Below are 14,736 nucleotides of genomic sequence, written 5' to 3'. Positions count from 1 at the left end.
GGTTTAGTTTTAACGAGTACATTTAGCATTTAGCGTAGCGCATTTGCATTTCCAGGTGTCTACTTGAGACATTTGCGTCTCAAGTAGGAGCAAGAAGTTAAGAACAAATTCTTATTTTCAATTAAAGCCTAGGAACAGTTAACTGTCTGTTCAGGGGCAGAATGACAGATTTGTACCTTGTCAGCTCTGGGATTTGAACTTGCAACCTTTCGGTTACTAGTCCAACGCTCTAACCACTAGACTACCCTGCCGCCCCAAGGATGTGAGGTTGTGGACCACACTACAGTTTATGCCAAACTGCACACATTATACCAGACAGTACTGAGTTTGAAGCCTTGTTGAACTGCATCACTCTGGTTTAGGTTGGGGTGAAAGTTAGGGGTTAGATTAATCTCTTGTTGATAGACTACGTAAACATACATGGTACCATAGATATGTCATGATACAACAGGATGTGCGAGATCGAGCAGCATTAGTTCCAGTGTTTGGGTTTTTCATCACTGGTTAAATTGGACAAATAACGATTTGACAGGTGTTAGCATCTTTTGAATTTCGTAAACGAATGGGACATTTGGCCCATAGACTTTCCCGTGACTTGCAAAGAGAGGGTAGAGCTCTTCATTCTGGTTCGGATCCTCGTTCTATCGCTTCGCTTAACTAGTACGGACCCAGAACTCACTCGAGCATCTGACCAATTACGCAACACTTTAATTTAGGGTTAACAGATTAGGGTAAGCCATGCGCAAACCACACTGCAAGAGTCACATGTTATCACATAGCTAATGTACAGTATGTTACCTAACCTCTCAGAACACGACAACATGTCTACCATTTGACTACTCAGACAGAGTGGTGATGTGGGGCCAGAGTGACAGGGAGAATCTTCACTCTGGCTGATCAGGGGGGAAAAGGAGGGGGGGAACAGGGTCAGGTAAATCCTTATGGAACAGTGTGTCCTTCCCATCTTGTTGGGCAAATATGCCAGCGACCTAGATGATTAAAATAAAACGAGAGCCAGTACCATAAAGAGCAGTCTGGCCAGAGGAGAGTCCAACACTGCACAGCTTCATACCACTAGTGAAACAGCTCTATTCATACTTATACGTTGGCATTAACCCATACATTTGATCAGCACTGTGATTCATTATGTCAAAGACTTCCCCCAGAACAGGTAAATAAGCAGCTCCTTAGCCTGGATAAAAAAAATGACAGAGCAAGGCGGGCAGTATACGTAGCACAAAGTAGACAATTATAATCTGCCTGAGCCTCAGGTGGTCTACAGAACCTTCCTCACACCCACTCCTCTTGCCTGTAACCATACAGTATACTCTACCTGGTCAGCAGCAGCCTGTCTTCAAGTCTCACCTGCCCATTAAGCCAATCATTAGGTCTCACCTACCAAGCCCCAGGTATGCCCCGACCTTACCTGTACTTCATGCCAGTCTGGTAGGACACACACTCCTCCAGGGCCAGGCCGTTCATCTTCAGGAAGTCCTCCATGTTCTTGACCTGAGCGGCATGCCTCTGCTCCCTGAGGCGCTGCAGCTCCCCTGGGTCGGTGGGCCGTGGCTGGTTCAGGCCCTGGTCCGAGTGGTAGCGGCTAATACCACTCCGCATGCTCTCGCTGTATGACATGGACAGCATCTTGCCACTGCCGCTGCTGCTGCTTTTCCGTATAACACTGCCCGGCCCGCCTGCTTTGGGGATCTGTAGGTTTTCGGAATGAGCGTACATGGATTGACGCCTCACTGCCGCCCAGGGAGGATGACCCCCTGACAACCCTCCTGCAAACATCCCCCCTACTCTTGCTGTTGCCACAGCGACCCACCACTCAGTGAGAGCGAAAAGTGGGTCTGAGACAGGAGCTAGGAGCCAGCAGGACACAGCCACCTCCTTAAATAGCGATGAACTACTCCCATAAGAGCTCTCTTACTGCTGCCCCCGAGCAGAGCATCACACAGCCATGCATCGTGTAATCAGTCACAGCACCACCCCCCAGGAAAGACACACAATGGCAGGGTTAAACTGATAGGGTGCATTCAGCTGACCACCTTGTGGTTAACTAAGGAGCAGGACCATGCAAGAGGCATAGGTGCATTGGGGACAGCAGGAGGAGACGACATTCAGACATGGGCCAGGGCAGGCAGACACTGTTCTAGGTTTTCTACTTGGATGTAGGGGGAGAGCCAAGAGACAAACCTTCTGACAACTAGCCAGCACCCAAAACCCTGTTAAAGCTTCAAGTTATGGTAAAGTTATGGTAAAAGTGTTTTTTTAAATACATGCACCAAAAGGCATCAGTGAACACAATTTGTACTGTGAGTGGATCTGACCAAAGGTTGAGCTAATTCGATTTTCTCTACTTTCTCAAAGGATTAGTCTCAGCATCCGCAATGGAATAGCATGAATCACAGTTGTCTCGTGTGCCATAAAAAAAATAGATAAAATACACTACATGTCAAAAGTTTTAGAACACCTACTCAAAGTTTATTTATTACCATTTTCTACATTGTAGAATAATAGTGAAGACATCAAAACTCATGTAACAACCAGAAAAGTGTATATTTTGATTTGTTTATATTTGAGATTCTTCAAAAAGCCACCCTATGCCTTGATGAAAGCTTTGCACACTCTTGGCATTGTCTCAACCAGTTTCACCTGGAATGCTTTTCCAACAGTCTTAAAGGAGTTCCCACATTTGCTGAGCACTTGTTGGCTGCTTTTCCTTCAGTATGTGGTCTCACAAAGTCACAGCGGTTGGAACCAACAATCTCCAATTTGGACTCCAGATCAAAGGATTTTCAGCGGTCGAATGTCCATTATTCATGTTTCTTGGCCCAAGTAAGTTACTTCTTATTGGTGTCCTTTAGTAGTGGTTTCTTTGCAGCAATTCGACCACGAAGGCCTGATTCACGCAGTCTATTTGGACTGCAATTTCTGAGGCTGGTAACTAATGAACTTATCCTCTGCTGCAGAGGTAACTTTGGTCTTCCTTTCCTGTGGCAGTCCTCATGAGAGCCAGTTTCATCATAGCGCTTGATAGTTTTTGTGACTGTACTTGAATAAAACTTTAAGTTCATGAAATGTTCTGTATTGACTGACCTTCATGTCTTAAAGTAATGGACTGTCGTTTCTCTTTGCTTATTTGAGCTGTTCTTGCCATAATATGCTTGGTATTTTACCAAATAGGGCTATCTTCTGTATACCCCCAACATGTCACAACACCTGATTGGCTCAAACACATTAAGAAAATAAATTCCACAAATTAACTTTTAATAAGGCACACCTGTTAATTGAAATGCATTCCTGTCGACTACCTCATGAAGCTGGTTGAGAGAATGCCAAGAGTGTGCAAAGCTGTCAAGGCAAAGGGTGGCTATTTGAATCATCTAAAATCTATTTAGATTTGTTTAACACTTTTGGTTACCACATTATTCCATATGCGTTATTTCATAGTTTGGACGTCTTCACTATTATTCTACAATGTAGAAAATAGTAAAAAATAAAGAGAAACCCTTGAATGAGTAGGTGTTCTAAAACGTTTGACCAGTAGTGTAGAGTGGCAAGAAAAAGTATAAGAACCCTGAATTCTGCATAAATTGGTCTTAGATGAAGATCAGATCTAATTTTAAGTCACAAGACAAACACAGTCTGCTTAAACTACTAACACACATTGTATTTTTCTAGTCTATATTGAATACATCATTTACAGTGTAGGTTGGGGAAAGTATGTGAACCCCAAAGCTAATGACATCTCCAAAAGCTAATTGCTAACCTGGAGTACAATCATTGAGATGAGATTGGAGATGTTGGTTAGGGCTGCCCTGCCTTATAAAAAATAAAAATAAAAATCACACAATTTGAGTTTGCTATTCACAAGAAGCATTGTCCAATGTGAACCATGCCTCAAACAAAAGAGATCTCAGAAGACCTAAGATTAAGAATTGTTGACTTGCATAAAACTGAAACGGTACGTAAAACAATAAACAAGAATGGTGTTCATGGGAGGACACCACAGAAGAAGCCACTGCTGTCCAAAAAAACCATTGCTGTACGTCTGAAGTTCGCAAAAGAGCATCTGGATGTTCCACAGCACTGCTGGCAACATATTCTGTGGACAGATTAAACTACAGTTGAGTTGTTTGGAAGGAACACACAACACTGTGTGGAGGAAAAAATGCACAGCACACCAACATCAAAACCTCATCCCAACTGTAAAGTATGGTGGAGGGAGCATCATGGTTTGGGGCTGCTTTGCTGCCTCAGGGCCTGGACAGCTTGCTATCGTCGACAAAAAAAATGAATTCCCAAGTTAATCAAGACATGAAGACTGACTTGAAGATCAGATCAAATTTTATGATCAATTTATGCAGAAGCTTTTTGCCACTGTGCGCACACAGGAACGTATTTAGACCACTTGACCTTTTCCACATTTTGTTACGTTACAGCCTTATTCTAAAATGGATAAAATAGTTTCCCCCCCTCATCAATCTACACACAATACCCAATAACGTCAAAGAAAAAACAGGTTTAGAAATAAATAAGAGGCCTCCCGAGTCGCCCAGCGTCGTCCGGGTGAGGGTTTGGCCAGGGGGCATTAGTTGGCTCATCGCGTTTTAACAACTCCTTGTGGGGGGCCGGGCGCATGCAGACTGACTTTGGTAATCAGTTGACCAGTGTTTCCTTCGACACATTGGTGCGGCTGGCTTCCGGGTTATGAGGGTGGGTGTTAACAAGTGCAGTTTGGCAGGTCAAGTTTTTTTAAACGCGTGACTCGACCTTCGTCTCTTCCGAGCCTGTTTGGAAATTGCAGCAATGAGACAAGATCGTAATTTGATGTGACGAAATTAGGGGAGAAAAAGGAAATATCACATTTACATAAGTAATTCAGTATCCCTTTACTCAGATATTTGTTGAAGCACCGTTGGCAGCGATTACAGACTCGAGTCTTCTTGGCTATGACGCTACAAGCTTGGCACACTTGTATTTGGGGAGTTTCTCCCATTCTACTCAAACACTGTCATGTTGGATGGGGAGCGTCGCTGCACAGATATTTTCAGGTCTCTCCAAAAAGATGTGAGATCAGGTTCAAGTCTGGGCTCTGGCTGGGCCACTCTTGGCTGTGTACTTAGGGTCATTGTCCTGTTGGAAAGTGAACCTTCGCCCCAGTCTGAGGTCCTGAACAGGTTTTCATCAAGGATCTCGCTGTACTTTGCACAGTTCATCTTTCCCTCGATCCGGACTAGTCTCCCAGTCCGTGCAGCTAAAAGACATCACCACAGCATGACCCTCCCATCACCATGCTTCAACGTAGGGATGGTGCCAGGTTTCCTCCAGACATGATGCTTGGCATTCAGGTCAGACAGTTCAATCTTGGTTTCATCAGACCAGTGTCTGGTTTCTCATGGTCAGAGTCCTTTTGGCAAACTCCAAGTGGGCTATCATTTGCCTTTTATTGAGGAGTGGCTTCCATCTGGCCATTCTACCATAAAGGCCTGATTGGTGGAGTGCTGCAAAGATGGTTGTCCTTCTGGAAGCATCTCCACAGAGAAAGTCTGGAGCTGTCAGTGACCATTGGGTTCTTGGTCACCTCCCTGACCAATGCCCTTCTACCCCGATTGCTCAGTTTGGCAGGGCTGCCAGATCTAGAAAGAGAGAGTCTTGGTGGGTCCAAACATCTTCCATTCAAGAATGATGGGGCCATGGTGTGCTTGGGGACCTTCAATACTGCAGAATTGTTTTGGTACCCTTCCCCAGATCTGTGTCTCAACCCAATCCTGTCTCTGAGCTCTACGGACAATTCCTTTGATCTCATGGCTTGTTTTTTTTCTTCCTCTCTGACAACAGTGGGACCTTATATACACACGTGTGTACCTTTCCATCATGTCCAATCAATTGAATTTACCAAGTGGACTCCAATCAAGTTGTCGAAACATCTCAAGGATGATCAATGGAAACAGGATGCACCTGATCTCAATTTTTAGTCTCGTAGCAAAGTGTCTGAATACTTATGTAAATAAGGGATCTTTTTTTATATAGAAATTTGCAAACATTTCTACAAACCTGTTTCGCTTTGTCATTATGGGGTAGTGTGTAGATGGATTAAATAAACACTTTACTCATCAATTTTAGAATAAGGCTGTCACGTAACAATGTAGAAAAAGTATTTCCGAATGCACAGTACTTCAGTAATTACATATTTAACCACTTGTCTATATGCTATCAAATCCACTCTTGTTGATAAACAAAGGGTTGAATAAATAGGAAATACCTTAAATCCATACATTTATAATTCTAGCGCAATTTCTATCTATAGGCTACATTTCTATCATTATTTTTGGCTGTCTGGCATTAGTGCGTATGCCTAAGCTTTAGGGCTTAACTATAACACATGCCAAATAGCCTCCACGACAATTGCCAAATGCATTTGGGAAAGGGCAAAAAAAAAATATCGATCCATGGAAGCAAAAAGGAAAAATATCCAAGTTTAATTCAATAAGAGAAAAGTTGCTAAATGGAGGGCTGAAAGGGAGGGCCAGAAAAGTCATGTTTGGAAAAGATTTGGTGAAGAGGTAAAAGAGAATGATAGCTGTGATAATATGTGTGATGATAGTGAAGCTCGATACTATACATTCACAAGATGGGGACTTCAAATAGGCCTATGACATGTCAAGGGAACTGTTGCCTACTGTTCAGATGGGTGAAACTGAAATCTGGACACTGACTGTTGGTCTATAACCTCGCACGTAGCCTTAATATTAACTCCTGCAGAATTTAGCATTTCTTCCACTAAAATAATACACCAAATGTAGGCAAAAAAATAAATGAAGCGGGAACAGGAGTGGAGAAACATGAATTATTTCTTTAAGCATCTTGAGAGAATGCGAATGTGCAGTCAGGGACCGTCTGTAGAGAGTGCTATCTTTATCAGCATCATGAAAGCTGTAAGTATTTCAACCAAATAAAATATGCATCCAAGGAAAACTGAACTCTTATCAGAACCATGGGTCATGTTTGCACGGCTTGCCCTTTCCTTTGTCAAGCTGATGCCATTTGGACATAACGCACAGAAAATCTTTCCAGTTTTTTTTTGTTGAGTAATTGCATTTTCTCCCTGGTCCCTAAACGTCATTGTTCTGCAAAAGAAGCAGAGATGACAGAAAACTTTACTGATGTCAACTAGATTGAAGCATTCAGTGTATTGATTTATGACATTCTGTTGAGCAAGTGTTTATTTAGTCTTCTAGGGCAGCATATGACAGAAGAAAGCTTTATGTAACTAATTATTGACAAATAAATAGCCTACTAAAATGTCACAAATTATAGGTAGAAACATATCTAAAATCAGGCACAATAAATAATACTGCACCCCTTGTAAAATAAATAAATAATCATACATTTTTTTAAGTGTCTGTAGCCTACAGTGCATTTTCTATACTAGCGGGTTTAGGTCGGGAGCAGGCCTCAGATTGGCACTTTACCACATACTCAGGCGGTTGCAGATGGGTTATTAGCAATTGTGGACGGGTGCACAAATAATTGACCCGTGCACCACAAAAGAGCCATGAGACCGTTCTTTTACAATCAGCAATGCTGTAGGGAAAGCGCTGTGCTCAATCCTGTCACTAGTGGGCAGCAGTGTTAAAGGTATTGTAATAGACAATACTTCTGCACAGCTTATTTCCCTTTGATAGTGCTATGCAGAATATACACTGAATGTACAAAACATTAAGAACACATTCCTAACATTGAGTTGCTCCGCTCCCCCCCTTGCCTCCAGAACAGCTTCAATTCGTCAGGGCATGAACTCAAAAGCTTTGTCAAAAGTGTTCCACAGGGATGCTGGCCCATGTTGACTCCAATGCTTCCTACAGTTGTGTCAAGTTGGCTGAATGTCGGACCATTCTTGATAAACACAAGAAACTGTTGAGCTTGAAAAACCCAGCAGCAGTTGTACCCCGTTCAAAAAGGCGCACATCTTTAGTCTTGCCCATTCACCCTCTGAATGGCACACACACAATCCATGTCTCAATTGTCTCAAGGCTTAAAAATCCTTTAACCGGTCTCAACGTCACCTACACTGATTGAAGTGACATTAATAGCGGATCATAGCTTTCACCTGGTCAGTCTCATGGAAAGAGCATAATGTTTTGTACACTTGGTGTATGTCCTCACTAACGAGACAAAAGACTAAACAGATCTTAAAATGGGCTAGCCTACAGATTATTGCATGATCTGACACGGATTACAGCATAACTTGAATTGTTATATCAAGCAACATATTTCACAAACTATCACAATTAGTCCAAGAAATAGCTTAGCTAAAACACAGTAGAAAAATAGAGAAACACCATGGCCATTTTCAAAAGCCGATGTTCAGTAGTATGTCGGATTCTGACATGGTCTTTGCTAGTGTGACAATTCAGCTCAGATTGAATACTTTATCAGTAGCCTATAGCTAAACAAAAAGTGCCAGTAAAGCACCTGAAATGTTTCAAATTACGCTCTGGTGAAACACTGAACAAGAACCTTACAAAAGTGTTCTTATGCCCATTTTGGACAAATTAGCACTTTTCAGGCTGGGAGTTCTGTCAGCCTGTCATCATTGCTTTTGTAGTGAAAACAATAACATTTAGCTTTACAGCACCTGGGACTCAGGACATTTTACCCTGTAGATCTACAACGGAAGTCTGAAGACATTAAACTGCTATTGATCCCTAAAGTATATTGACTGATGCAGACACTTGAACAGCACTTTGTTTCTCACCCAGTCTGCTGAAGGAAAGCTGTGGTATTAACCCTGCCACAAAGCACAGCCTTCATCTAATGTCCTGCTCAGCTTAGAATCAACTGACAAAAAATCTAGATAAAATCCTGAAGTCTTTCCATGTTTGCCATCAAGGGCGTAGGCGTCTTCCAGTTCTCCAGCTTCCCCTGTCCTTCCAGGCCAGTGGACTCCACCGCCCATAGAGAAAGAGGGAGAGGGGTTCCAAGCCAGGCAGCATGCATCTGCTCCAAACTACACATACACATCCAGCCACCACCTCACACACAGTGCACTCAAACATATACAAGCAGTGGTCAATGGTCTTTGCTCAAACTCACCTGATGATTTCAAGGAGGCCGGCTCATGAGAGGGTGGTAAAGTGCCAGCCGGCTCTTATAAACACACTGCCTGCAGCGTTGCAGCGTGTCCACCCAAACTGGGAGTGTCTTAAGTGTCTAAACCAATTAGTGGATGAGAAAGTGCCCTCCCACCACTCTGCCCTATACCATCAGCAACACCACCCCCCTTCCCTGTTAGATCTCATGGAGGAAATCCATTTATGTCATTTAGTGCCTCGTCTTGCTTCTGCTAACATCAGCAAATAATATCAGGCCTGAATTATTCACAAAAGCTTTTGCGCTAAAAGCCTCTGTTGTTCCACAGGAAAGACTACCAAGAGCCAGTCAGAACATAATGAGTGTGTACAGTCAAGTACGTGCACATGTCTAGCAGTCATCATACATCTGCTGGGCTACATGTCGGCCTATAACCGACATGTAAAAACAGGAAAATAAGTTCTTCACAAAAACACCCAGAATCTTCTGCATTACATATTGAAAAGATAATACCTGGTCAGGTCAAGATCACTACGCAGTACCTAGTCCATACATGTTTGAGTGGCAGGTAGCCTAGGTGGTTAGAGCGTTGGACTTGTAACCGAAAGGTTGCAAGATCGAATCCCCGAGCTGACAAGGTAGAAATCTGTCGTTCTGCCCCTGAACAAGGCAGTTAACCCACTGTTCCTAGGCCATCATTGAAAATAAGAATTTGTTCTTAACTGACTTTCCTAGTTAAATAAAAGGTCAAATAAAAAAAATATGTAGAGGAAACCAAACAGTACGATGAAGTATTACATTCAAAGAGCCTACATTTGGTATTTAGTGAGAAAAATACATTTTTCAGAGTGACAGAGAGTAGCCAACATGAGAAGTTTGGGGTTGAGGGACTACCCTTGACAGGAACACCCTCATTCCCCTGGACATAGTAAAAGGGTTAAGGAGGGTCAGAGCCGGAAATACTAAAAGCCTCGTTGTGTAAAATTGTAAACATTAAATGGCCATCTCTTGACTGCAATACCACCGACCAGACTGCATCACAGACTGAGATACAGTGCCTAGGGAAAGTCTATACACCCCTTGCACAGCTGTCAAATTGTGCTGCCTTAAAATTAAATCTAAAACGTGTTTACATTGGATTGTGAATTAGATTCTACCAACTCTGCACAGCTTAGGTCAACATATCCATTGTTTTTGTGAAAATTGCTCAAGCTCAGTAAATTTAGTTGGGAATCATTGATGGAAAGCTATGATTTAAGCAAATTTAAAGTCAGCCATTCTGGGTTAGGTATTGAGAAGACGGAGGCAGGTTTTCCTCAAACTTTTTACCTGGGCTTTGCTCCTCTGATATTTTATTTTGATCCTGACAAACCTCCCAGTCCCAGCCGGTGACAAGCATTCCATAACATGATGCTATCAACACAATACTTGAAAATACAGAGGGTTTCATAACATTACTGGTCTGTATGACAAAGTAAAAAGGAAGCATTTGTTAAAAAAACTATTTTTGAATTATCTGTTCAAAACAAGGTCCTGAAATAATACTGCAAGACAACGATAAACTTTTTGGCTTAAAACAAAAAAACTTCAGGTTTTGGTCAAAGCCAATACAACACATCAAAGTGAAACCCAATGTAATGTGTTTGCAGCATCATGTTAAGGGTATGCTTTTTACTGGTTAGAGGAAAACCTGCATGTGTCTTCTGAAAACCTAACCCTAGTATAGTGGGACATGTACACAAATTGTATTGCCAAAGACACACCAGAATGGCTTTACAAGAGGTGTTGAGTGTTCCTGAGGGGGTCCAGTCTCACTCCTGAATAGAAACAATATTGCAGTCAATAATGAATCCCAACCAAATTTACTGAGCTTGACCAATTTTGACACACACAAACGGAGCAAAAAAATAAACAGCCTCACTGTCAACTGCGTTTATTTTCAGCAAACTTGTGTAAATATTTGTATGAACATAAGATTCAACAACTGAGACATAAACTGAACAAGTTCCACAGACATGTGACTAACAGAAATGTAATAATGTGTCGCTGAACAAAGGGGGGGGGGGTCAAAAGTAACAGTCACTGCTGTGCCTCCTTATGGACTGCACCAGATTTGCCAGTTCTTGCTGTGAGATGTTATCACACTCTTCCAAGGCACCTGCAAGTTCCCGGACATTTCTGGGGGGGGGGGGGGGGGAATGGCCCTAGCCCTCGCCCACCGATCCAACAGGTCCCAGATGTGCCCAATGGGATTGAGATCCGGGCTCTTCGCTGGCCATGGCAGAACACTGACATTCCGGTCTTGCAGGAAATCACTCACAGAACAAGCAGTATGGCTGGTGACATTGTCATGCCAGGATGAGCCTGCAGTAAGCGTACCATATGAGGGAGGAAGATGTCTTCCCTGTAACGCACAGCGTTGCGATTGCCCGCAATGACAAGCTCAATCCGATGATGCTGTGACACACCGCCCAGACCATGACGGACTCTCCACCTCCAAATTGATCCCGCTCCAGAGTACAGGCCGGGTGTGACGCGCATTCCTTCGACGATAACCGCAAATCCGACCATCACCCCTGGTGAGACAACACCGCGACTCGTCAGTGAAGAGCACTTTTTGCCAGGCCTGTCTGGTCCAGCAACGGTGGGTTAGTGCCAATAGGCGACGTTGTTGCCGGTGATGTCTGGTGAGGATCTGCCTTACAACAGAACAGGCCTACAAGCCCTCAGTCCAGCCTCTCTCAGCCTATTGCGGACAGTCTTAGCACTGATGGAGGGATTGTGCGTTCCCGGTGTAACTCAGGCAGTTGTTGTTGCCATCTTGTACTGCAGTTGTAATGTTCGGCTGTACCGATCCTGTGCAGGTGTTACACGTGGTCTGCCACTGCGAGGACGATCAGCTGTCCGTCCTGTAGCGCTGTCTTAGGCATCTCACAGTACGGACGTTGCAATTTATTGCATCTGCAGTCCTCAGGCCTCCGGCCTCCTTGCAGCATGCCTAAGGCACGTTCACGCAGATGAGCAGGGACCCTGGGCACCTTTCTTTTGGTGTTATTCCAGAGTCAGTAGAAAGGCCTTTTTAGTGTCCTAAGTTCTTAACTGTGACCTTAATTGCCTACCATCTGTAAGCTGTTAGTGCCTTAACCGTTCCACAGGTGCATGATAATTTTTTATGGTTCATTGAACAAGCATGGGAAACAGTGTTTAAACCATTTACAATGAAGATCTGTTATCTTTAAAGACAGGGTTCTGAAAAAGGGAAATTTTTTTCTGAAAACTGCCTCTGGAAGCAACGACACCAGAAGAACTGTTCGTCGGGAGCTTCACACACACACACACACACAAATGTGCCATGCAACATACTCTCACATTACATCGGGTCAACACATTCCCGGAAAAATAACTGCCATGTCCATTTAGTGTACAATGATGAAATGATGGGAAGGGCAGTTTACCACTTTTCAATCACACTTCTAGCCAGTCTGTGTGAGACTGACAGAGAGTGAAGCAGTGATCGATCCTCTCTCTGTGCCAGGGTAGCAGCGGGACTCATTGCACTTAAAAAAAGGACAGAAATGTGCAAGAGAAGTCTCGGAGATCAAAATCCGATAGAGCTCATTACCCTGCATACACAGCGTCAGGATTTTTTTATAACTAGATCAGCAGAATAAGGCTTCATCTCTCAGCCCATAAAACATGATGCCTCTCTGAAACAGCAAGACCGACAACCCGGATACCACACTACTGGGCAGGGCCGAGTACAGTACAGACTTTAAACTGAAGTATGAGGTCATTTTTACATGCAACACTTTGATAACTATTTGAAAGTGTTTGGCAGAGTGCAATGCAGACTACAACATAGCATTTGAACAACATTGCAAACAGCACAATTGGGTGTCCAGCAGAGACTAAATTTGACTGCTAATTACCCAAACGGTGACTAGAAAAAAATTACATCAGTGCAGAGAATGATTCAGACTGAGAAGTATGAGGCAGCAGTCCGAGCCGTGTTCCACTGTAAACACACACAGAGAGAGACAGAGAGAGGTACCTGTAGAACTGCAGCTGTCGTTTGGGGCTCCCATAGCGTGCGCTGAGGCCAGCGGAAGAGATTAAGAGAGAGCAAAGAGGGAAGAGAGGAGGAGAGAGTACAGCTTAGATTAACAGAAGGGAGGAGGGAACAGCAAGCTACAAGAGAGAAAGGGGAACAACGTAGAACACATGCAGCATGTGAGAGGAAAGCCTCTACACTACGTTTTACTATTCCTTGTGAATAACTGGACCCTGAAAGTCATTCACTGACACTCAGACACCACACGAGAGGTGAACATAGGCACCACACGAGAGGTGAACATAGGCACCACACGAGAGGTGAACATAGACACCACACGTCTTTACTGGTCCAACAGACCCGAAATTCCCAGATCCGAACTGGGACCCGAGCGGGGCTGGGTCCTAAATGGACTTTTTAAAATCTCAAATCTGATATATCTGCCACAGGTCTTGGGTATGTGTGATTTATTGACTGGACTCGTCCTCTGTAAATTGAATGTGTGAGGTGAAAACGGCAGGAGCTTGTTATCAGTGTCAGCCAATTGACACTCAATAAAACGTATCGATTAGGGACAGCTGAAACTTGTTCCGACCGCTCACCTCTCGTGTGCCTGCTGATGAGGAGACCGAGGGAACGCGTGAGAAGTAAAATAAAAGTTAAGAAATTGAAGTAAAATAACCATGAAAAAGGTTAAACCAAGTAGGCTGAGATGCAAAAATAACCTTAAAATAAACCGCAATATTATAAGCTGTTTGTATATTCTCTATAAACAATAGCTTGAGTTACTTTTGATATTACCCTAATCAAGCTTTATTTACTGCAGGCTAATGAAGGCAGTGGGCAGTTGAACTTGAGGAAGAACGTTTTAGGCCTACCAGAGTAAGGCCAGCTCCTTTAACTCTAACATTATAATGCTCATCTTTATTTAGCCTCCTTCTGTAGGCTACACTAAGTGTACAAAACAATAGGAACCCCATGACAGACTGACAAGGTGAAAGCTAGGATCCTTATTGATGTCACTTATTAAATCCACTTCAAGTCAGTGTAGATGAAGGGGAGGTGACAGGTTAAAGAAGGATTTTTAAGATTTAAGTACCTTTGAAGAGGGTATGGTAGTAGGTACCAGTTTGAGTGTCAAGAACTACACTGCTGGGTTTATCACGCACAACAGTTTCCCGTGTGTATCTAGAATGGTCCACCACCCAAAGGACAGCCACCCAACTTGACAAAACTGTGGGAAGCATTGGAGTCAACATGGGCTAGCGTCCCTGTGGAACGCTATCGACACATTGCAGAATCCATGCTCTGACTAATTGAGGCTGTTCTGAGGGCAAAAGCAGGTGCAACTCAATATTAGGAAGGTGTTCCTAATGTTTTGTACATTCAATGTATCTGTATAGCAGTAGCCTATCTGACAAGAGCAACAAATGCATTTCGGTGTTGGAACATGCTTCATTCTTTCAGCGTAAGTTTCTTTCTTTATATTTCTATATTTTGTATTATTGTCATGTATTATCATCAAGGCTTATAGGCCTTTATGCACACAATGCCCTGACGCATTTAACACTTTAATCTACGAC

At 43.3% G+C, this 14,736-nt stretch overlaps 1 protein-coding gene across 5 annotated transcripts in view; it reads right to left on the bottom strand.

Annotated features, from left to right (window-relative positions):
- Positions 1 to 14,736, bottom strand: part of LOC139371153 (potassium voltage-gated channel subfamily A regulatory beta subunit 2a) — a 118,065-nt gene that overhangs the window by 68,140 nt on the left and 35,189 nt on the right. For 2 of the 5 annotated variants that reach the window (XM_071111269.1, XM_071111270.1), the window contains exon 3: positions 13,154 to 13,195. The exons of 1 other annotated variant lie outside the window; for it this stretch is intronic. In XM_071111269.1, the coding sequence (XP_070967370.1) occupies positions 13,154 to 13,195 (42 nt within the window). Of the gene's footprint in view, positions 1 to 1,426; positions 1,795 to 9,105; positions 9,198 to 13,153; positions 13,196 to 14,736 lie in introns of those variants that run through there. 2 more of the 5 variants (XM_071111267.1, XM_071111265.1) reach the window with 2 other exon arrangements.

This window comes from Oncorhynchus clarkii, chromosome 17 (assembly GCF_045791955.1).
Source record: "Oncorhynchus clarkii lewisi isolate Uvic-CL-2024 chromosome 17, UVic_Ocla_1.0, whole genome shotgun sequence".
In the NCBI taxonomy this organism is placed as follows: Eukaryota; Metazoa; Chordata; class Actinopteri; order Salmoniformes; family Salmonidae; genus Oncorhynchus; species Oncorhynchus clarkii.
This window is presented reverse-complemented; position numbering and strand designations above follow the sequence as displayed.